General features: G+C 52.2%; 3 protein-coding genes and 1 pseudogene across 6 annotated transcripts; all 4 read right to left on the bottom strand.

Annotated features, from left to right (window-relative positions):
- Positions 1-150: 150 nt before the first annotated feature.
- Positions 151-8574, bottom strand: pcf11 (PCF11 cleavage and polyadenylation factor subunit). Of its 2 annotated transcripts, none has more exons than XM_077591757.1 (17): positions 8223-8574; positions 6148-6273; positions 5776-5958; positions 5495-5692; positions 4346-5280; positions 4002-4173; positions 3640-3931; positions 3426-3560; positions 2180-3318; positions 1983-2046; positions 1702-1824; positions 1518-1629; positions 1256-1439; positions 1009-1164; positions 764-856; positions 641-676; positions 151-554 (listed from the first exon to the last, which is right to left on the bottom strand). In XM_077591757.1, the coding sequence occupies exons 1-17, from the start codon at positions 8454-8456 to the stop codon at positions 327-329; spliced, it is 4410 nt and encodes a 1469-aa protein (XP_077447883.1). In that variant the 5' UTR covers positions 8457-8574; the 3' UTR covers positions 151-326. The 2 variants fall into 2 exon arrangements, with proteins under 2 accessions (XP_077447883.1, XP_077447884.1); XM_077591758.1 differs by having other exon boundaries at positions 359-554; positions 1272-1439.
- Positions 8575-9068: 494 nt separating this feature from the next.
- ncbp3 (nuclear cap binding subunit 3) lies at positions 9069-14909 on the bottom strand. Of its 2 annotated transcripts, none has more exons than XM_077592534.1 (13): positions 14105-14909; positions 13344-13409; positions 13154-13259; positions 12851-12976; positions 12563-12688; positions 12348-12502; positions 12126-12234; positions 11952-12051; positions 11749-11858; positions 11333-11645; positions 10959-11101; positions 10481-10648; positions 9069-10173 (listed from the first exon to the last, which is right to left on the bottom strand). In XM_077592534.1, the coding sequence occupies exons 1-13, from the start codon at positions 14276-14278 to the stop codon at positions 9842-9844; spliced, it is 2028 nt and encodes a 675-aa protein (XP_077448660.1). In that variant the 5' UTR covers positions 14279-14909; the 3' UTR covers positions 9069-9841. The 2 variants fall into 2 exon arrangements, with proteins under 2 accessions (XP_077448660.1, XP_077448661.1); XM_077592535.1 differs by having other exon boundaries at positions 11333-11642.
- Positions 14910-15022: 113 nt separating this feature from the next.
- On the bottom strand, positions 15023-16281 carry med31 (mediator complex subunit 31). Its single transcript, XM_077592536.1, has 4 exons — positions 16098-16281; positions 15784-15858; positions 15619-15715; positions 15023-15548 (listed from the first exon to the last, which is right to left on the bottom strand). Exons 1-4 carry the CDS (start codon positions 16105-16107, stop codon positions 15299-15301), a joined length of 432 nt encoding a protein of 143 aa, XP_077448662.1. The 5' UTR covers positions 16108-16281; the 3' UTR covers positions 15023-15298.
- Positions 16282-16520: 239 nt separating this feature from the next.
- On the bottom strand, positions 16521-21286 carry LOC144067787 (Na(+)/citrate cotransporter-like; annotated as a pseudogene). Its single transcript, XR_013298035.1, has 12 exons — positions 20957-21286; positions 19458-19787; positions 19246-19397; positions 19099-19182; positions 18817-18994; positions 18630-18752; positions 18332-18544; positions 17712-17818; positions 17517-17638; positions 17289-17450; positions 17019-17156; positions 16521-16935 (listed from the first exon to the last, which is right to left on the bottom strand). The product of XR_013298035.1 is annotated as a Na(+)/citrate cotransporter-like (transcript).
- Positions 21287-21381: the final 95 nt, after the last annotated feature.

The raw sequence follows: 21381 nt of genomic DNA, 5'->3' as shown, positions 1-21381 counted from the left end.
ACTGAAAAGGGCCTTGAAAGTTGCCATCTTTTCCAGACCGCTGGCTTCTGCATTGATGCTTACCTTCGTCGTGTGACCCAAATGAGGAGTTATCAAATCTACCGTCTATGCGCAGTCGCCATGGCATTCAAATCACTGGTACGCCAGAGATTCCAAAAATACTTTAATGTATAAATTAAATAATATACACGTGGAGCCTGAAAAAAGATTTCATTGATCCAAGCGGCCCACGGCGGCACAAATACCAAAATGTATTCAAGTTAAATTGCCGATGAATCCAAGACTTTTCCCTTCAAAACAAAGAAAAAGCGCAAGCGGGCAGCCACTCACTGTCCCTCTTCTTCCAATTTCACATCAGTTGGACGCTCCTCCGTTTCTTCCTCCGTCTTCACCGCCGAATCGTCTTCTTGCTTGATGGCGGCGGCGGCGGCGGCAGCGGCGGCGAAGGCACAAGATGGAGGTTCCTCTTCTTCCTCTTTCTTGGTGAATACGCTCAGCGGGTGTTCGCTCAGTACTTTGTTGGGCGACGGCGTCGCGTCGACGTACGAAGAGGTCTGGGGGAACGGAAGGGCGTTCGGTGGTCAGACCACAAAAAAAACAAGTTTTTTTGTTTTGTTTTTGGGCCCCATTGTATACTCACGTTTTTATAATCCTCGAAACAGGAAGGATGGAAGTTCTGCGGAGAGAAAAGTCACGCCGTCGTTAGCACCGCCTCGACGACCGATCGCTCGCTCGGGACTAGAAAATGGGAGTTGGCGCAAACCTTATCGTCGACTCTGATGGCGTTTTTGAGGAACCAGTCTTCCTCTTCTTCCACCCAGTACGTCTCAAAGGGCTCCTGGCAGATTTCGCACAGCTGCAAACAAGATATAAAAATCCATTCGATTTGGCCATGACAAGACATTTGAGTTCAGCAAGTGGCTTAAACAAGTCCCATTAAGAGGGATTTTGAAAATCTTTTTTGTCTGTAATGACGGTCTCCAAATCCTTTGGACGTTTGGCGCTCACCTCTGCCACTTGGTCTTTGGCGGCTTTGACGCTCTGAAACTCCTTCTCTTTGGCGGCCGCCTGGCTCTTCTGAACCTCCTCCTCGCTCTCCTTCTCAAAGAACAGGCTCTTGGCTCGCTCCTCCAAGTCGGCAATCTCTTCAAACTCCACCCAGTCCTGAGGGGAAAGATCAGCGGTGGCAAAAATCAACGCGACTCAAAAACCCCAATGGAGAGAGAGAGAGAGAGGTTCCGGCCGGGTTCATTACCACCAGGCCGTAGTACCAGCGGCGGTGCGTGATCTTTCTGCCCGCCACCTTGCCCGCGTGGTTCTGCCGGAAGTGCCAGTCCAGGTGATCGGCGTAGAGGTCGGTTTGCGCCACGGTGAACCTCATGCTGCACAGGCAGCACTGGTTCCCAGAGTACAGCTTGGTCACCACGCCCTCGTAACGCCTGATTCGGAAGGACAGCCGATGAGCCGGTGGCTCCGACGGACTCTCGACTATTCGCTCGACAAAAGTCGGGGCTCACAGTTTCATGTCGTCCAGCTTGAAGTCCGTCAGATCCGGGAAATCGTCCTCCACTTCCTCTTCTTCCTCCTCCTCCGTGGGCGCCGCCTCCGGCGCCGCCACGACGGGTAACTCTGAGAGGGCAAAAATGAGCGGCGTGAGCAACGTGAACAAAAAGGGAGGAGCTTTAGAAGCGGCGGGCTGACCGTTGACGGGGGCCGCGGGGTCCGGCTGGGACCCTTTAATGATGCCGGTGGAGATGAGTTTGGAGAGCAAGTCGTTGACGTCAACCTGACCCAGGTGGTTTTCCGCCGGGGGCATTTGGGGGGCTGCGGAAAAAGCACAACGTTGCCCATTAGATTCTTCGTCGGTTGGATAGGATGTCTAGCTTTGTCAGCGGGAGCCGTTAATCAGTTAATCAACTCTTCCATGTCCTAGTTTGATAATCCTACAAAGGTTGACCATTCGAGCCGCGGCGTGAACTTACCCGGCTGTCCAAAAGGCACTGGGTTGTGGGGCAGGAAAGGCTGGTTCATGTTCAACACGTTCACCTGAGACACAGCAGCAGCAACATGAGCACCATCAACTCAGCGTCAAATCACTGCCATACTCTCAATTTAAACTCATTTAAAGTTGAATAACTCTAGGCACCCCCCCACAAAAAACTAAAAACTTTGAACTCACCGGCTGCTGCATGTTGACCGAAGCCACAGCAGGGTTGAAGAAGGGGCCGGTGTTGGGCTGGCCGAACGGGGGACCGGGCAGGATGTTGAAGTTGGCCGAGGGCTGAACCACGTTGGGGGGGCCGGGGAACGCCATGGGCCCCCCCGGGTGGAACGCTTGGTTGACTCCGGCCTCCGGGAAAGGCTGCGGAGCCATGGGGAAGCCTTGCGGGGGCGGGAGAGGGTTCTCGTACATGGGCGGGGGCATGGGCCGCATCGGAATGGTCAGTTGAGGCGGAAATCCGGGGGGCGCCTGCTGGCCCGGCGGGCCGTCGAAGCACGGGCCCTGGGCAGCCAGCTCGAACCTGGGTCCCGGCTGGCCGTGGGCCTCGAAAAGCATGGGGGGACCGGAGCCGTCCTGTCTCAACGCGGGATTGTCAAAAGGCATCCCTTGCTGCTGCAGCGGGAAGCCCATCGGTCCGGGGCCGGGGCCCAGGTTGTTGTCGTAGCACGGAACGCCGCAGTTGTCAAAGAGCCCGGGTCCGGGTCCCGCTCCGTCAAACCTCCCCGGGCCTTCGAAGGGACCCATGTTGTCCACGTTCCTCAACGCTCCCGGAGGCACGTTAAACCTCTCGGGCGGGTGGTGAGGGGACACGCCCGAGCGGGGGACCTCAAAGTGAGGCGGCTCGCCGTACCAGCCCGGGGGGTGGGCTCGAGACGGGCCCGGGTGCCCGCCGGGAGGCTCAAAGCGGGCGAGCGGGGGGCCGCCGTCGTGCGGGGGGCTGCGTCCGGGCGAACGCCGCACGTTGGGAGGCATCCCGCCCGGCACGTTGCCCGCAATGACCGGCGCCGCGTCCAGGGGAAGCGGACCGTCGTCCGAGTGCTCGCTGTTGGGGCTCTCAAAGCGCGCGACGGGGCTCACGTCGGCCACGTCCTTCTGGTGGAGGGGCGAGAGGCGCTCGCGCTCGAACATGGGGACCGGCGTCTCCTGAGACGACGGGCTCGGACAGTTCCTGAGAACGGGGGCGGCGGACGGGTGGAAACCGTCGGTGCGCCTCGGGTCCGGGTGTCTGGACTCGGCGTAGCGGCGGGGGACGTCGTAACCGCTCTTTTGCTCCTCGCGTTGCCGCTCCGTCAAGGGGGAGTTCCACTCCCTTTCGCCTGGAATTCAAAGAGGAGATGTCAGGGACGCGGGACGCCATTTCAGCTCACGAGGCCAGCGAGGCGCGCGACGGCTTCCGTACGCAAAGGTCGGCGGCGCGACTCACTGGTCTCTCTGGGGTCAGCCCTCCTCCTGAAGCGAAGGCCTTTAAGCGCCGGGAACTCTTTGCCGTGGTTGTACTCTTCGACCATGGGGGCCAGCGGAGGTCTTTGTTCTTCGCGTTCCATGCTCTCCCTCTCCGCTGCGAACCGACAAACAAACGTGAAAACCCAGCGAGAAACGGCTGCGCGGCCTCCGGCGGGGTCAAATGGCCCCCTTACCCAGCTCTCGCGTGGGCCGGCCCGGCCCCTCGCATTCCTCCAAGCCCTCCCATCCTTCTCCGGGGGAGCGGCGCGCCACCTGCGTCTTCTTCAGCTTGGACTTGTGCTCAAAGTACGTCAACTGAGCCTGGTCGAGGGGCGTGGCATTCTTGGCGGGGAAGTCATCGTCGTCGGTCCACGTCTCTGGGTGCTGTTGCTTCTCCTCCTGATACTGGAAGAAGTTCTTGATCTTGTGGGCCATGTTCAGGAAGTCCTCCTGGGTAATCTCGCCGCTCTCCAGGCTCTTGCTCGCCTGCGAGGAAAGGCGGCACCGGTAAAGAAGCGCGTCGGTGAGGCCGACCGAGAGAGCGGGCGGTCCCTACCCTTCGGAGTAGGTCTTTCTTCGACGCCGAGTTGAGGGCTTCCGGAATCTGAAGGTTGGCGTCCACGCTGAGCCGATGCTTTGGCGTTCGCGGGGTGGTGGGCCGCGTCGGGGTGTTGTAAGGTTTGTGTCTCTGCGGTCCGAGCTTGGCGTGAGGTTCCCCCGGCTTAAGACTGATTGGAAAAGACATCGGTTAAGAAAATAAGAGCCAAGAGCAGAGCTGCCCCAACTCATTCATTACATTTCAGCTCATGAAATGCGATACCTAGTGATCATCAATGCAGAATAAATAATAGCCACGTGACTGGACATCTGCAACCAAAGAAGAGCATCAGACTGACTCACTGTTTGTTCTCGTCCCAGCCGCTCCTCCATCGGGACGGGGTGCCTTTGCCCTGGTTGCCGCCGCCGCCGTCGTGGCTCCGCGGCGAGTCTCGGGACTTGGCGCGCCGGTCGTCGGCCGGAGTCTTGGGGCGCCTGCCCTCGGCTTGGTTCTTCTTGGACGCCGGCCGGTCGTCCCGCGAGACCGTCTTGCCTTGCGGCGGCGGCGGCTCGTCGCCCCGGGGCCTCCTGGGCTTCCCCGGCTTGCGCGAGGGCGACGGGGAGAGGGACTTGCTCCTGGTTCTGCTCTTGGGCGACCTCCTGTCTTTCCTCTTGGGCGAGGTCGGCGAGCGCGACCTGGATCGAGAGCGCGTGCGCTTCCTGGCGTGCGAGCGGGCGTTGCCGCCCGCCTTCTCGGCGGAATCCACGCGCTCGTGTTTGGCCAAGGAGCCGTTCTGCAGCCTTCCCCTGTAGGCCTTGGGGAGCTCGGCGCTACGACTCTTCTTGTCCTTCTGCTCCTCGTCTCCGGCCTTATCGGGACCCCGCTTTTTCAGCCTGGGATCCTTCTTTGCATTGTCTGCTGACTTCTGGTGGTCTGCCTCCGGTTGCTTGGTCTTACTCTGGGGGGTTTTAGTCACTTGAGGAGACTTCAGGCTGGGCTTGTCGTCCTTTTTGGGAATCCGCGGCTTTTCCGAAAGAGGCGCCCTCTCCGCCGCCCGCCTTTCCGCCGTTATGGCGGAGATGAGAGCCGAAGGGGGGAATTCCTTTTTGCCAGCGGACGACTCTTTTCCTTTAGGCGGGCCCAGGCGATTCAGACGCGGGTCTCGGGTCGGTAGCTTGGGGTCGATCGGAGGCTGGGGGGCGACCACCGATCGAACCACGGGAGTGGGTTGACCTACTGGCTTCGGGGTGGCCACGGGCGGTCCTGGGGTTGCCGTGAGTACGGAAAATCCTCCCGCCTGTGCAAAAATAATGCCAGCGGATCAATGCAAACATCTTGGAAGCCCATCAAAAAATGAGCAGAGAAAGCCTCCGAAAACAAACCAGTCCCAACACCTTAGCATTTCTTCATCAATCAAGAACTTACTAAAGGTCATAACACCATGTTGGGTATAATATGTGGAAAAGCGGGTCTAGTGTGGGAAGCCAATGATTTGATTTGTTTCATCCTACCAGCTGTGCTTTGGTCTGCTCCAGTTCCAGCTCAATCTTCTTCTGTTGAAGCTCCAGTAGTTGCTTCTGTTTGGCCAACAGCTGCTGTCTAATCAGCTGCTCTTGAGTCAGGCTGGCCTGAACGGCCGCAGCCGCCGGCGGCGGCGGAGTCGGCGGCGGTTGCGGAGGGCTCGGTCTCGGAGAAGGCGCCTCCTCCGACTAGGAGACAACGAGACACCTTTAGAGACTTGATTTCAGGTACCACAATGCCTTTTGGAAGCTTAACTTCGGGAACTACGCACCTGTTTTAAAAACTTGGGGTTGACGTGGATGCTGGCATTCACTGTGGGCGGCAGAGGCTTGATTGGCCACGCCGGGTCCACCGAGTTGACCCGCACGTCTAAGGCGTACAGTTTCTTCAGAGGAAATACCTCATCCCATGTCGATCGCAACTTAAACAAACTCTTTCTAGTGTTCTCTTCCACCTAGAAACAAAAAACAACATTCCTCGGTCCACGGGCAACACTTGAACTCATGGCGCCAAAATGGTCTAAACCTTAAGCCACCAATGAATTTTAATAGGAGACGGTTAAATCATAATGCACTAGACAATTCATTTGCGACCACTACAATTGAATCAAGAAATGTAAAAAAATCAAAAAGAAAAACTGTACCTTTTCAAAGACACATATAAATGAAGTGATTAGGTTTTTAGCAAACACTGCTAGGTACTCTCCTCCAACATTCTTCACTATGGAATCCACTAAGTACAAAACTGGAAGCTTCTCGGCTGCTGCGGCCTAGAGCGATAGAGAACTCCACAAGTTTAGAACACAACAGGGGTTTTAAAAAAACATTTCAGAGCAAAGGCAAACAAATGTTCAACATTAGCAAAACCAAAAGTCTTTGGCAGGTGACGAAGGTCCCCAAGTGCAAAAAAAAATAAAAACTACATAGAAAAAGGTATGAAGGCCAACGTTGCGTCACCCGCCGGGAAAAAAAAATCCTCTTCGTCAGTCAAGGGCATTCTGACGACAAAACGTCCAGCATGATTAAGGGTGTTGAGTCCTTTGAAGCCAGTTTACCTCCAGAGAGGGTTTGTTTCGGCCCCGAACAAACCACTCTCTGTACGTTACTCGGCGACTTGATCTTCCGCTCCACAATCCCTGTCTTGTCAGTTTTGCAGTTGTAAAAAAAAAAAATCAAAATAATTACAACCCGATAACAATCGAGACTTAAAAAAGAAAAAAAAAGTTCCATTTATTATGGGAGGCATTTTATAGCAGCTGCTTTTTAACTGCAGTGACTGAAGTCTGTGGCTAAAGCATCCAGCATCTGCAGAGTGCCACGTTCAAATGGGTCATATAAAAGAAACCAGACTGCTATCAATACATAGATTTCACTGGGAAATAAAAAATGACAAAAAGCACATTTCACATTTTTTATTATTAAACATTTTAACCAGTCAAGAACATTTGCAAAATTCACTCCCGGCCGGGTAAAAGCAAGGAAACGAGATCGAAATCAGGCCTACTACGTGAAAAATGCAAACAATGAGCACTAAGGCGCACTGCCGACTAAAGTTTACTGAACGAGGAGTTGACGTCTGTCAATCGACAGGAAATACATCACTGTGGTCTCCATGAGCAGCTTTTTATTTCTGGATGGAGAGAACACAGTGAATGTTGCAACAATTCAAGGAGACAAAAATCCACCATAAAAAAAACCAATATTGAAAGATTTAATTCTTGTTCATACAGTACTCGGGGCAAGAATTAAACTAGGAATAACGCCAAGGACTTATCCAATCACTATGAGTCAGCAACATTTAATAGGAATATTGCTATCAAACTATTTCTGTTATCAACTGTCGTTGTTGCTGATCGACATTAAAGAGTAAGTTTAGAAACTAATCAAAATTGGCCCCAATTTACCTTGTAAACAAGAAATCACATTCGAAACACTGGGGCGTGCCTTTTTAAAAGAGTAAAGAGTTATAAGTCAATTGTTAGAGTTAAAATACAGAAATAAATAGTTATGAATGCTAATGACTGTAAACGTCAAGTTTTCTTTTTAAAGATGGGTGAACAAATACGTTTGGCATCCCAGGTACATTAAAACATAGTTATACTGAATGTAATACTCAGTTGTGCTTAAATTTCACATAACGGGGGCCTTTTCTAGTTATAGTCCGTCCTAATTACGCAACAGAGCTAAAATTGTTTCGGTACATAATTTAGTGAGTTAAAAGTTCTAATCATCAACACTTACTGGAAGAAAAGTGCACTAGTTTCCTGCTCGACCAAGTTTATTATTATATAGGCCTTGACGTGAATCAATGACGGTTAAAAATAGCCCCAATTGCTAAGAAAGGCCACGTTAAATGCCGCCATGGAGCAAACTAACGCAAAATTACCAGGGGTGGCTTTTATGGTGGATTTTGCTTCACGGTATGAGAGTACGGGTTAATTTGACTCAGCGACTTCCTGTTACGTGGTATTTGTGTGTAGCAAACAACGTATGGCCAATTCAATGTATTAAAAGAATACTTTGAACTAATTCATCTCGTCCCTGTTATTAACAAGAACGTAACCGCCTAGACGCTATGGGTAAAGCGCCTGGTAGTGGCTAACTAACGCCCGACGCCATGTTAAAGCTAGCAAGCCGCTGCTAATGCTATCCGTACAGTATTAACACAAAACATTCGGAAATCATTTTTAGACATAAAAAATATTCTTATCATAAAAACCTTGCTTATTTGTGCTTCAATTATCGCGACGATATCCTTGGCGAAGCTGACGTTTTCCTCGGCCAGGATGGTCAGCATGTTGATGTGCGGCTTGCTGTTGAATGTGAGGTCTTCCAGCGAGGACTTGTACTCTTGGCATGCATCTTCCCTCGCCGTGCTGTCGTCCATCTTTGAGCCGGGAAAAGCTACACCAAATTTGTCGCCAGCATGCGAACTGAGCACTAAGCAGTCCATTAACTCATGTAGCGAGCTGGATTCTCGCTAAGCTCTCGGAAACGCCGCAAGGTTCGCCGTCTAGTCGTTTTCGAGCTGCGACCTCGGCCCTTCTATGCCCCGTTGACGCTGACTACAAAATGGCGACTGGGAGCAAAGTCCTTTATACGTCACGACCCATGAAATGCGTCACGCAATGCTATTGGCCTGTTTCATTTAAACGGAAGCAAATGTTTGATTGTCATTGGCTCACTCTTGGTAAAAGACACGAGAAATAGCCTATCTGGACGGCGTATAATGGTTGCGTATACGGTCGATTACGCAACGTCCAAAAGATGGATAAAAGTTGAAATATTACACAATATTATTTATGACAGACAAACAACCAAATATTGTCTTTGAGTTCGCTGCATTGACTATGAGTTGAGCTGTTTTTTTTCTTTTCTGTGGCTACCGAGTTTTAAACAACGAGACCTCCATTTGCTTTTGCACCCCCCTTTCGAAACTACACTTGTGACGTTCCAAACGAACCGACATTTTGAACGGCTCATAATAACATGTTTAGTATACTGGTATTGCAGTTGGTTCAATTCGATGTGAGCCGCTTATTAGCTACAAAAAAACACAGTAGAGTTTTGGAAACAAAAAAATACCAGGCTTTATTTGAATAGGACATCTGCTCGTGTTCAATTGTATAATCTGTTATGTATTGCAGTCTGCACTTTCCCCACAGTATTTTCGAGAGTATGTTTGACAAACATCAAATTCCCCCCAAAATCCATTACTAACAATCATTTCCCTTTCAATTTGCAATTCTTAAAAATAAAATGTCTTGTCAAGGCAATTCATAGAGAATATCCTAATTTGCATTTAGAATCTACGTAAACAGACATAGCTCAGCAATAGCTCACTTTGTAAAATGTTTTTTGTAGAATTATTCTCCAGAATAGCAAACATGTTCAAGGTTTTTTTTTTTAATGGCGTGGCTCACCACTAACAGGCTATATTAGTTCAACAACTTGATAAACATCCAAACCATTTAGACTCGGTTGAAAATGGCTTGGACGACTGTTGCCGTCAATGGCAGCCATTGAGTGAATGATCGCCAAGTCAAAGATTCGGTCCCGTTCAGGATCATTGGCATGATGCTTATATTTGCAGATTCATTTCCTATCTTCATCAAACATGGCTGGGGAATGGTTGTTGTTTTTTTTCTCCATGTGATCTGTACAAAGTTCTTCAAAAAGAAAATGGAATACAAATTGAAAAGCAAAGTTGAATGTCTTCCCGAGGAAATGGCGGAAGTTCTGTTTGACACAAAAGAGCTAGGGCGGAAGATTCCCTTAGCGATCCGGCCATGGACGGACGGACGGGGGAAAGGAAATCCCCAGCGACGAGGTTTCGTCTCAGGCGTCGGAGTCTTCGCTGCTGTCTCGGCTGATCTCGATCTGGAGCGAGGGCAGGTTGTCCAGCCGGCTCTTCTTCATCTTGTGGCTGAGGCGTTCTTGCTTCTGCTTGATGGCGGCGCCCCATGCCTTCTGCAGAGTGGAGTCATCGTCTTCCGCCCGCTCGCCGCCGCCGCCTCCTCCTCCGCCGCCGCCCTCCTCCGTTCTCTTCCCCCGTCGTCTTCTGCTACGGCGACTCGAGGACGAGAAAGTTCCCGAAGTGCCGCCGCTTGAGCCGCGCTCGCGACTTCCCGATTTTTCCTCTTTCTCGCCCAGTCGGCTCCACAGGCTGCCTGCGTGTGCACAACGGTCGGTCGGGGTTAGTCGAGATAACTCACTTTTAGCATTGTCGTCAGTGCTACGCTTTCCTATCGCCGTCAAGTGCGTGTGTGTGTGTGTGTTTGCGTTCAAGATAATTTAACAACAAAGCAAGGAGCTTTGAATTTGGCTGCTGAGGCAGAAGGTGGAGCAATACGCAGACGTAAAATCCAGTTAGGTTCCAACAAAATAGGCTTGGTTCTAATCTTGGCTTTTCCCCGTGTAGGTTTCTTCTACTTCAACGTGTGAACGAACGATTTTGATGACGTGCGATTTGCTGACTTGTCTTTCTGTCTTGGGACGTCTTGGACGAGCTGACGACGCCCAGTCGACTGTGCACGTCGCTCGGCGGTTCTCTGGCCGGAGCGGGCGTATCTCTGGGCGAGACGGGCGAGGAGGACCGCCCCCTGTCCGGAGAGTAGCGCCTCTTCCCGAGCCGCTGTCGGACGTCTGAGAAAACAATGGCGAGAGGTTATTTTTTTCCCCCCGCTAGACGTCCAATCCCTTTTGGCCAGGTGGGGCAAACGAACAGGCAAACGAGGGACTGACCCATTCAAAGTAGCCAATGAGTTGGGAAAGGGGGGGGGGGGGGGGGGCATGGTCTTTCTGGGTTCCTCAGTCTTTCACTGAGCGTTACAGAAATTGGATCTGAATCTTATGATGAATTCATTATTTACTCTGACGGGACGGGCCAAATCTAGCGCCCGACCGGGCAGCCAGTTGGACACCTGCGAAAGAGAGCCAGAGTGTGGAGGCTCACCTGTTTTTTGACTCTTGACCTCTGGATGTTTGTGCTGAACGAGCCCCTGTCTCTTCTCCAAAAGCAGCTGGCGGACGTCGGTCACCTTCTTTGGCGACGGGGACTTGGGCCCGCTTCGGGATGCCGACTCTCCCACCCGGTTTCTGTTTGCGACAACACGGGATCACGTCATTTGACGCTAGCCTATCTCTACACGCGGGTTACAGTTGGATAGAAAAATGCTATCTTTAGCTTTAGATTGGTTCATATGAAAGACCTGAAAATGAATGCGATGTTTTGACCTGGCCCGCCCAAATTTCAAGTTTTAAACGCGAGGGTGATGTATTTTCAGTCCACTAATATGAAGGACCACGGCCAAAGCGGAACCTTCTGACCTGATGCTCTTCAGCTGGCCTTCCACCTCGTCGGCATACATGGTCATCTTCTTGCTCTTCTTCGGGGAGGGCGTCGAGATCATCTTCAGCTCCAGGTCGTAGTCCATTTCGTCCGACTCGGACCAGGGGGACGGCGAGCGCGCCTGCCCCGCGCGGGGCCGCGAGTACGCGGTGGCGCCACCGCCACCGCCCTTGTCTGCTTTCTCTTTGAATTCCACCACGCGATCTTCCGAGTCCATGTCTTCGTCGCCGTAGTCCTCGTCCTCCTCTTCCTCTTCCTTGATGGGCTCCTCGGGTAGGTTGACCAAGTCTGCTGAAGAGGAGACGGGTTTGTCACTTGCGGGGACAATCCGGCCAATTTGCTTTCCGCGTGCACATAAATGCGGACCAAAACTGTTTTTTCCCCCTTTTTTTACCGGAGTGTCGGTGCGTGTATGGCGGCGTGTCCCCCAGGCTGTCTCCGATAAGAGGCTTCTTGCTCTTGATGACATCTCGCTGGATGCGTCGGTTGTGAAATCTCCGCTTCCTGGGGCACGAGCGCACAATATGACAGCAACTAGCGTCACGCCCATTCTAGCATCGGTACTATAATGACATTTCGGTATGAGTTTGAACCCACCAGGAGTTGCTGAGGATTCCCTTCATGCCGCCATAATTGGGGTTGCCGTACTTCATGTAGTAGCGACTGCGGCGGGCGGCGCCCATCTCCTTCTTGTCGTCTGAAGTCCAAGACAAAATGAAGGTTTCGGTTCAGAGAAGAACCCTCGTGGACGCAGCGGCCGCGGACGGAGACCTTGAGTGGCGAAGCGTAGAAGGATCTTGTTTCCTTTGAAGGCCTTGATGGCCGGGCGCAGGTCGTTCCGGAGCAGGGACTCTCTCTCAGCCAGCGACAGGTTGTCCCCCTAACGTGGTGTCAAAAAAAGGGATTTGTGTGCTTCCTAATTGAACCCTTTCCAGGACCCTGGTCACTCCAGTTGAGCATTGGCCACAGGACAGGACAAGATTTTTCCATTACTTGTCCGGCCTCGGCCGAGAGCCGTGCTTCGCTGCCGCCGCCGTCGTCATCGTCGCCGTCGTCGTCGTCGTCAACTTTGCCGCTCTTCTTCACCTCCTCTTCCACCGCCCCCTCTTCTTCTTCGTCTTCGTCGTCTGACCCTCGACTCTGACGACCTGCGGTCAGCCGCCCGTCAGGATCGTCCCCATCGGAGGAGGTCTCGCTCGGCTACCAACTTTTGTGGAGTTCACCCGGCCGCGCGTCGGGCTCCGCGTCCGTGACGACGTGGTCCGGGTCGGGCACGCGGCTGGTGTTGATCAAGGCTCTGATGGCCGTGTTGTCGTCCAGCCAGACCACATTGCCTGGGCGAAGCACAGGTAATTACGTCAAACACAGGTGTCCAACTCACCGCCATTTAAAAAAAAATGCAAATATATAAAAGGGGGTATTTGTTACTAAGAGGCTAAAAAAGACCTTTTGAATTATATTAAATTGTGTGGGGGGGGGGGGACTCGAGCACTCACAGGAGGTGTCGTCGATCCATTCAATGTGCGCGGGTGGATATTCTTTAAAATAGCCAAAGATGTCCTGGGTGCTCATGTCATCCACGCCCGTGACGTGGACAGCTTCCATGCGCACGTTTGGGATGGCTGAAGATGAGAAGCACAAAGACAAAATTCACTCACGGAAGTGTAGTGTGCGTTAAAAAAATGGCAATCATTTATTGATGGCGCTAGATGTCCAATCTTGGATGCCTCCTATCGACAAACTAGTCATTCCAATTCACAACAGAAGTATAATCGGATGCCGGACTTTTTGCAGCGTACCTTTCTTGACGGCCTCTTTATCCAGAAAGATGTCATGCTGAGTAGCACAGGCCTCACCATGGAAGTGGAAACGCCTGGCTCGCTTTTCCTTCTTCTCAATAGCCTCCTGGTGGGAATGCAATGAACACGTTAATCGTTTGTAGTGGGTTTTTTTTTTACGCGGTGAAACACCTTTTTTGTTCACCGTTACCTTTGAATTGACGTCAATCCCAGTAATGAAGGCTCCGGCTTTGTTCTCGTAGCGCCTACTCGTATCCTGCAAACAGAGTGGACCTTTTTTGACCTGCTTTTTAATCGTCGAGGGTGTGTGGTTTTTTTTCAGGACAGAGATGGTGATGTAAGCGGTACAAAGGAAGGCCCCCGAACAGAAGACTTGAAAATAAATCAAATAAAAGATGTGAGGTAGAGATTGCTTGATGCCACTTAAGCTTAGATAAGGGAGTACTAGATTTGATTGTCATATACGACATGGTATGTTCTTTGGCTTGAATTGGGCTGTCTATTAGAGCCAGGCAGAAACTATCTTGGATGTGTCTCATCCGTTTTGTTACATTTACACATGCCTTCCATGTTGTTTATCCAAAAGAGAAAAAAAATATTTTCTCGTTTATCGTCTCTTATCGTCAAATATGTCATGGCGGAAATGTTCTTTAAGTCTAGTGCTATAACTTGAGTCAGGGTAGTATCGTATATGTATCGGCCACCTCTATTCTAGAGACCGTTTCGAGTGCGAGTTTTGGAAGCGCGATGCTAACTGGCAACAAGTGACAGCATTGCCTGACGTTATTTTTGCCAGTGTCGTCGCAAAAGCGATAACAAAACCCGCACGGGATACGTAAGGCGATACTGCAAAGTGGCCGGCCGCCAATTGTTTGACGGGACTACCGGGCCTTGGTTCCCCGAGACGCCCGAGAGCAGACGAGGAGGGCCCGAGTCCGGACGGACACCCACCGGTAGGAGCTCCTTCAGCGAGCGGTTAACGGAGACATCTTGGGCGTCCACTTCCCCCTCCTCGACCTCCATGGGTTCGGCCTCGCGAGCCCCTCTGTCGGACTCAGAGTCCAAGTCGGAGCCGCTGTCCGATTTCGCTGACAAGCGCGAGGTGCGCACCGCCACCGCCGCCATGACACCACTCAGTGTTGCAAGATGCAAACCAATCGAACAACGGCCTCCTGCTAGCGGCTAGCCTGTGGTTAGCTCGTGCACAGATATCACATAAACACTACTAGACGGAGAAATTAAAGTGGACGGTAGCGGTATAACCGGCGACCATCTCAAAGCAGTGAACCTCCCGGACAGGCACTCCAGTACTCGATTACAAATAAAATTATTTTTAAAAAATGTAGCTAGTTTACTGCATCTCTGACGTTTATAAAAAAACAAATTGCTTGAAAATTAAGGTATTTATTCAAAAGTACACGCTCCTTGCCGGTGCACTGACACAAAATGGTCGACAACGGCCGTGCGCGCACCAAGAATCTAGGCCTTTATATATTTATATATATATATATATGTGCTCGCGCGTCTGTTTCTTCTTCGTTGGTGCAAGATGCTTCCCTGGCTGTGTAAAACAATATCGCGCGTCGAGTGGAAGGGAGGTGAAGTCCTATTTGGGAGCGAGGTTTATCATAAATGATGTTTTGGAAGTGCAAAATGTACAAATAACCGAACCCTATATATTGCCATCCCACCGGAAAAATACTATTTCATTTATTAAATAACTTGATGAGTACATACTTACGTGAGATCTGGCATCTCTCGAGTCATATAGGTAAATTCACTTGAATATCTAATAAATGTTCTCCGTTAAAATCAAGTGACGCGTAAACAATATTTTAGCGCTAGAAAAACAGGACACTGTACAAATACTGTGAATGTAAAAAAAAGAAAAATTTATTGAGTGCACTTATTGCACAAATACTGTAGTATTTTTATGGTGCGTGACCAGCTCCTCAAGTCCTTAAATACAATCAATCTTTTCCACATTCCCCCAAAAAATGGAGTCACGAGTAGAGTGAAGCTATCTCCTAGCGTCAATTTGCTCGGGGAGCGAAGACAAATCCAGTTTTTCAGAAAGCACTTCCACAACTCATTCATTTACTGTTGGAAAAATAATAAAAGAGCCCCTCCTTTGCCACCTCACCTTCACTTAGCGGTGGCGTTGGCGTGCGGCGGTGGCGGGGGAGCCGCCGCCTGTTGCTGCTGCTGCTGCGACAGCGGATGCTGCTGTTGCTGCTCGGCCAGCGCCTGCTGGAGACGCGTTCGTTTCCGGGAGTAGTGCTGCCAGTGCAGCAGCTGCTGCTCGTCGATGAACTTGGCGCACTGCGCGTTGACCAGCTCCTTGCGGAAGTGCTCGTACTGCAGCAGCTCCAGCATGTGCAGGCAGTGCGGGTACCTGGAAGTGGAACTCACATTCTGTCATCCGCGCTAACTTTTGTCATCGGCGCCACGACCTCGGCTCGTACTTTAGAAATTTGGCGTAGTCGGGCTCCTTCCAGTATAACAAATACTTGAGGTAGTTGATGAAGGGTCTCTCTCTCAGGTAGCCCCTCTGAGCCAGGACTACGCAGGAAAAATGTGGAATCAATCGGGAGTTCTAATACTCATTAACATAAAAGCGGAAAACTCACAGTTAAGATAGTTTGGATTGGCCAAGCATTGGATGAACTCCAACTCTGACTGGAAGCGGTTCCTCGCCTGCTCCTCTGAAATGACAAGATGTAGACAGCTTGAACAATCATTGCAAATGTACACCCTCGATAACTTGACTACACTATATACAAATGTACCTTCATAATTAAGGAAATGAACATTAAGCAAAATCGTACGAAAGGCAACGCTAAAAATGTGGTTATTATTCAGCCCCTAATTGAAAAGCTCAGCCGGCGACTAGCAATAGCATGTTAGCACGCGGAGACTCGGAGAAACATGAACGCAGACCAACCCGTTTCCATAACTGCCTAAATGGTCGAGGCAAGAAACCAACGCTGCTCCTTTCGAGGACTAAAGTTCGACGACGAAGAGGGTAAAGAAGCGTCTGTTTATTGATTGACGCAGTCGCACGATAACACTGCCATGTTTGCCGGAAGTCGCTATGAGAAGAAAAATATTGACTACGTCACTTTACGGCAACTGCGGTTTCTGATGCATCCGCTAGGGAGAGTCACTGGCTTCGCTCATCTCACGAAAGGTCGCTTCTGACTTGAAAGGTCACTCTCAAAAATGGCCTTCCAAATGTTCGTTTTCGCCTCCCTTGGCCACCATTTGAACTTTAATCTCACGTTTTAGTATCATATCAATAACATAAATAGGATGTGTGATGGGCCAGTGGAGAAGCTGCCGAGTAGTGCACATGAATGAATCATCATTTTGTGTGAAATATTTATTAAAGATCACAAAACTGTTAGAATGTATGTACAAGACTGTACAAAGCATGAGTAGTAGTCTTCTCTAAATAAAATCAAACAACAGATTATTATTTAGAGCAATCACTTGCATCAAAACATAAACTTCCGGCGAGGTGTCCGACAAGTCTGCTCGCCAAATGATTACGTGCCTCCAAAAAGTTGCTTGATTTTCCAAATAAAATAAGAAAATTCCAAAAAAGGTCGAGGGTCGGTCCGGCTAGACCAGGTGGACCAGGTGGAGGAGGGCTAAATGGGCGCGGTGGCGTTGGCCCATTCGGGGAAGGAGTCCAGCGAGAACAAGAGGCGGCCCCACGTGTTGATGGCCACGCTGATGCACGCGATGCCGATGACGTTCATCACCGCGCCGGTTTTGGCCTGCGGGAGCGGCCTTCGTTACTCACGCGCCGGCCTCAAAATCGGCGTACGGCTAATTGGACATATTGCTAAGGCGGACTCGCCATGTCGGCCACTTTCAGGAAGCCCGAAGAGAAGACGATGGCGTTGGGGGGCGTGGCCACCGGCAGCATGAAGGCGAAGGAGGCGCTCAGAGTGCACGGGATCATCACGTACAAGGGATTCACGCTTATCGACTGGGACTGCGGACCGAACGACACGAGAAGAAGGAGGACCGGCATCGCTTACCCGAGATATAGTACACACATGCAGGTTATGAACAAAACCCTTGTTTTTATGATGATGGTGAACGGAGAGAAGCGCCGGGTGTTTACCATGGAGGCCAGGATGGGGAGGAGGAGCGTGGCCGTGGCCACGTTGCTGGCGCACTCGGTGAAGATGGCGGTGAGGAGGCAGAGGACGACGGTGATGGCCCAAGGAGGGATGGAGTCCAACGGAGTCATCTGGGAACCCAACCAGCGCGAAAGGCCCGACTCCTGACACACGCACACGCCGCCCGTCGTTAGCCACTTCCCCGCCCTCTTCCCGTGGCGTTGGCTCACCTCGCTGCCTTTGGCCAGCGCGAAGCCGCCGCCCAGCAGCAGCACGATGTTCCAGGGGATCTTGGCCTGCGCCACCTTCCACGTCAAGAGCGGAGGGGCGGCGTCTCCGGCCGCGTCCGCCTCTGCTCGGACCAAAAAGAAGGCTTAAAGCGTGCCCGAGTCGATTCGTTAGCCGCCGCGCGTCGCGTCGCTGACCCGGGTTGGAGCTGCCTTTCCAGTAGCACAGGTATTTGGGAGGCCGGGACGGCAAGATGAACAACAAGAGCGCCACCATCAAGGAGACGGTGGCATCCGTCACGAACCTGCGGAGGGAGATTGACATTGGTCTTTTGTCTTTTCACATGACAACACGTTCAAATCTTTCCATTGATTGATGATCATATGGATTAAATTTTTTGCCGTGGCTCCTCTGAGGTTTCGTTCATTCGTTCCCTCAAGCGCTTAGCCTCGCGAGGTCCGCGGGGGGTGCCGGAGCCCACGCCAGCTAACCACGGGCACCAAGCGCCCCGAATCGGCGGTCGATCGCAGACCAAAGTAGAATTTAGAGAGTGAAAAATGAAAGCGCGTGACATTGCGACAGTTGTTGTTTGAGGAGCGGCGACGCCAAGGTCACGTCCACTTCCTGTCGCAGTAAAAGGCAAATATTGAAAGGACAAACACAAGCGCTCGCCGCGTGGCCCTTCGTTGACGTTTGCACAGAACGCGGCGGAAAGGTCGGCGAACCGAACGGCCGGCCAGGTGCCCCGAGCCCCCCCGATGACTCGGCCAACGAGTGGGGGAGGAGCCAAAACAAAGGGAGCAACGACGTTACTGACTCTGCTCGGGCGTTGAAGGTGCGCGAGGCCCAGCCGTCCACAAAGCGCGGCTCTCGCGTGAACCAAAGCGCCACCATGAGGAGGAAGAGCGCCGTCACGCTGGCTTCGCCGTACGTCATGCCGCCCAGCCGCCGGTGTTCCTCGGCGATGGCGGCGCGCGCCGCTCGCTCCTTGGCCTCGCGGCCGGAACCCCGCGAGCACGCCCCCCGCAGGCTGACGGCGGACGAGAGCGACGCGGGTCAGGTCAAGGTTTTCAGACGCTTCTGAAAACCTCGGGCCGGCCGTCTCCGTTGCCGACCTGGGTGCGATGAAGACTTGGCGCAGGAGAAGCCAGGCCATGGCGAGCATCATCATCATGGTGGGGAAGGCGAAGGCGAACCACGACGCCGAGTTGACCACGCCGCCGCTCTGCGGGAACAGCCTGCGCAATTTGGAGCGTGAGATGGACGGCATCGGCGCGGGCATCGGAGCGCCTCGGCACTCACTGGCTCATCTGGCCCAGCAGGACCAGGTTGGGTCCGGTCCCCGTCAGCGTGGCGATGCCGCCGATGCTGGCGGCGTAGCACACGCCCAGCAGCAGGCCTTTGCTCAAGCGCTTCCTTTCCTCGTCGGCGCCGTCGTCCTCCTCCACCTCCAAGGCGCAGAGGATGCCGGCGGCGCTGGCTAAGGACGCGGGAGGAAAGACACGGCTGAGATCCCAGACAGAGCCTCCAAACGAGACGCTTCAAACACGCTCGATAGCGATCGCCCCGTTCTCGCCATCTGACCTTCGGGGAGAGGCGGCGGCGGCGGCGGCTCTGACGATGTCGCCGTTGTGGCATCTTTGGGGCGCGCTTCTTCATTTTTTTCACCTGGCGGACTGAGCGTTTATCGCGGGAAAGCCAGGACTCTCCGCTAAGCGAGCGATAACTCACCGGCGCTCGCCGCCACGCGGATGTCGGCGCGGTCGTGGCTGCGAAGCTGATCCAGCACGGCGTGCACGATGGGGACCATCATGGCGGCCGTGGCCGTGTTGCTGATCCACATGGAGAGGAAGGCCGTCACGGCCATGAAGCCCAGCATCAACCTGAGCAAGGCGACCCGTGACGCACGCATTGTCGGAGATGGACGCCGACGGCGTACTCACAAAGCGGGCCTGACGCCGACCACCAGAAGGACTTTGAGCGCGATGCGCTTGTGCAGATTCCAGTGCTCCACGGCCACCGCCACCATCAGGCTGCCCACGAATAACATGTTGCTGTCGCGCAGGTACTGCATGCACACCTGTGTGCGAGCGCACCCTTTAGAACGGCCGCCCACGTGGACACGGGCGCGGGCGGGCGCGTACGTCTCTGGACTGCATGACGCCGAGCGCGGGGAACAAGACGGTGGGCAGCAGGGCCGTCACGGCCAGCGGCAAAACCTCCGTGCACCAGAACAGCGCCATCAGGAGGATCACGTACGCGCACGCGGCTTCCTGAATAAACGGATGACACAAATGTCCACATTTGAGGGATCTCGGTAACGTCGACCAGCGGTGGAGCGCGGGCGCTAGCAAAAAAAGGGATGTTTGAACTTGGAATTGGGCTGGCACGTACCACCGCTGGGTCTCGCGCTGTATTTTGAAAACCAAAGCGCTACGTTTGGATGGGAAAAGGGACACTTGTTGATCTAAAGTCCAACGGCGAACCTTCACCCCGCATGTGTTCTTTCTTTTGTTTTGAAATGATGATACGTAGACGCGCGCGCACGTGAAACGTCTCAAATTCGACGGAAAGATCTCAAGCATGCGGAAGAGACTTTCAAGGTTAAAAAAAAGGCTTTGCTTCCCCGATGGCTATTTTTAAGCAAAAAAACGGACCCGATGGTGATGTGTAGGTCTTAATAATAATAATAATCAACGGCGGGTAAAAGAAAGCCGATCCAAACGATGACCATCCGGTACGCGGAGAGGGAGGATCAGGAAGATGATGGAGGAGCGTGAGAAAGGAAGAAAGCGGGCCGGATCCCGCTGAGCGCAAACAATCCGTTTGGGTTTCGTGGGGCGCCACGTGCGCGTGCGCGTGTGCGTGGGTGCGCGGGTGCACAAGTGCGGGAGATGTTGACGTTTGATGAATGGAAAGGTCGCCGCTCAATTTGGACAGCCAATGCTTGCTGTGGGTCAATGAGTGACAGCCCCGCTGGCAAGAAACGGGTCAAATTCACAAAAAAAAAAAAAAGGAAAACGTTTACATAGAAGGAAGAAGAGTACTATAACGTGTTCAGATTTTTTTTATAGAGTTGTAGGCTTCTGCAATAAAAAAGTGGATGAAATGAATGAATTTTAAAAGAAAAAGTTCTTTGGATAAAGTATCAATTCGTTCCTCTTCAATTGAAATGTAATTCTAATCCTCACAAGAAATATGGAAATTTAATTTTAGGAGGCACATTTAAAGTTGGATCCTAACTTCTTAACGTCCTGGAAGACAAATGAATACAAGGGGAAAGAAATCAAAGCCAAATTTAACATGAATGACATGATATGAACGAAAATGTCATTTTCACCAGAATGAAAAAGCTATACCGACCAATGAGGTGGCTTTAGATAGATATGATTGGAAAACGAAGGGTCGGGGGGCCCACACTTTTGTTCTGATCTGACCTGACCTTGGTGCTGAGGGCCAGCGGCAGCAGGAGCAACGGACCCGCCGATAGGATGAAGACCCTCTTCAGCCGCCACAAGGCACGAAATGTTCGCACCCGGAGCGGAAGAACCGCCATGGACGGATGGATGGATGGATGGATGGATGGATGATGGATGGATGGATGATTGATGGATGGCTGATGGATGGATGGAGCAACAGCAGCAACAACAGCAGCAACCTCGATCTCGGTCTCGACCTTCTCGTGTTCACTCCAAATATGAACCGTCCGGGTCAAGCACACGACCAAAAGTGAGAAAGCTTGAGCCGCGTGCCGGCCTTCCTCACTGATGAAGACTCGGAGCGATGACGTGTTACTTGACGAGCGAATGATAATGATGAAGAAATCAATAATGGACCAATGAGAGAAAAGAAGGAACGTGGAAAGAG

The sequence above is a fragment of the Stigmatopora argus genome, chromosome 22 (genome assembly GCF_051989625.1).
Source record: "Stigmatopora argus isolate UIUO_Sarg chromosome 22, RoL_Sarg_1.0, whole genome shotgun sequence".
In the NCBI taxonomy this organism is placed as follows: Eukaryota; Metazoa; Chordata; class Actinopteri; order Syngnathiformes; family Syngnathidae; genus Stigmatopora; species Stigmatopora argus.
Note: the sequence above shows the minus strand (reverse complement) of the source record. Positions and strands in the feature narration are given on the sequence as shown.

What these genes read in the sequence shown, in the direction of transcription:
- pcf11 (XM_077591757.1), bottom strand. Translation starts at nt 8,456, where the DNA reads ATGGACTGCTTAGTGCTCAGTTCGCATGCTGGCGACAAATTTGGTGTA. An exon ending in CGGTCAACATGCAGCAGCCG is followed by an intron (nt 2,047 to 2,179) that starts GTGAGTTCAAAG and finishes GCTGTGTCTCAG; the next exon opens with GTGAACGTGTTGAACATGAA. An exon ending in CCATCAGAGTCGACGATAAG is followed by an intron (nt 677 to 763) that starts GTTTGCGCCAAC and finishes TTCTCTCCGCAG; the next exon opens with AACTTCCATCCTTCCTGTTT.
- ncbp3 (XM_077592534.1), bottom strand. Translation starts at nt 14,278, where the DNA reads ATGGCGGCGGTGGCGGTGCGCACCTCGCGCTTGTCAGCGAAATCGGAC. An exon ending in TCTCGGCCGAGGCCGGACAA is followed by an intron (nt 12,235 to 12,347) that starts GTAATGGAAAAA and finishes ACACCACGTTAG; the next exon opens with GGGGACAACCTGTCGCTGGC. An exon ending in ATACACGCACCGACACTCCG is followed by an intron (nt 11,646 to 11,748) that starts GTAAAAAAAGGG and finishes TCTCCTCTTCAG; the next exon opens with CAGACTTGGTCAACCTACCC.
- med31 (XM_077592536.1), bottom strand. An exon ending in CAATCCAAACTATCTTAACT is followed by an intron (nt 15,716 to 15,783) that starts GTGAGTTTTCCG and finishes TTTCCTGCGTAG; the next exon opens with TCCTGGCTCAGAGGGGCTAC. An exon ending in GACTACGCCAAATTTCTAAA is followed by an intron (nt 15,549 to 15,618) that starts GTACGAGCCGAG and finishes TTCCACTTCCAG; the next exon opens with GTACCCGCACTGCCTGCACA.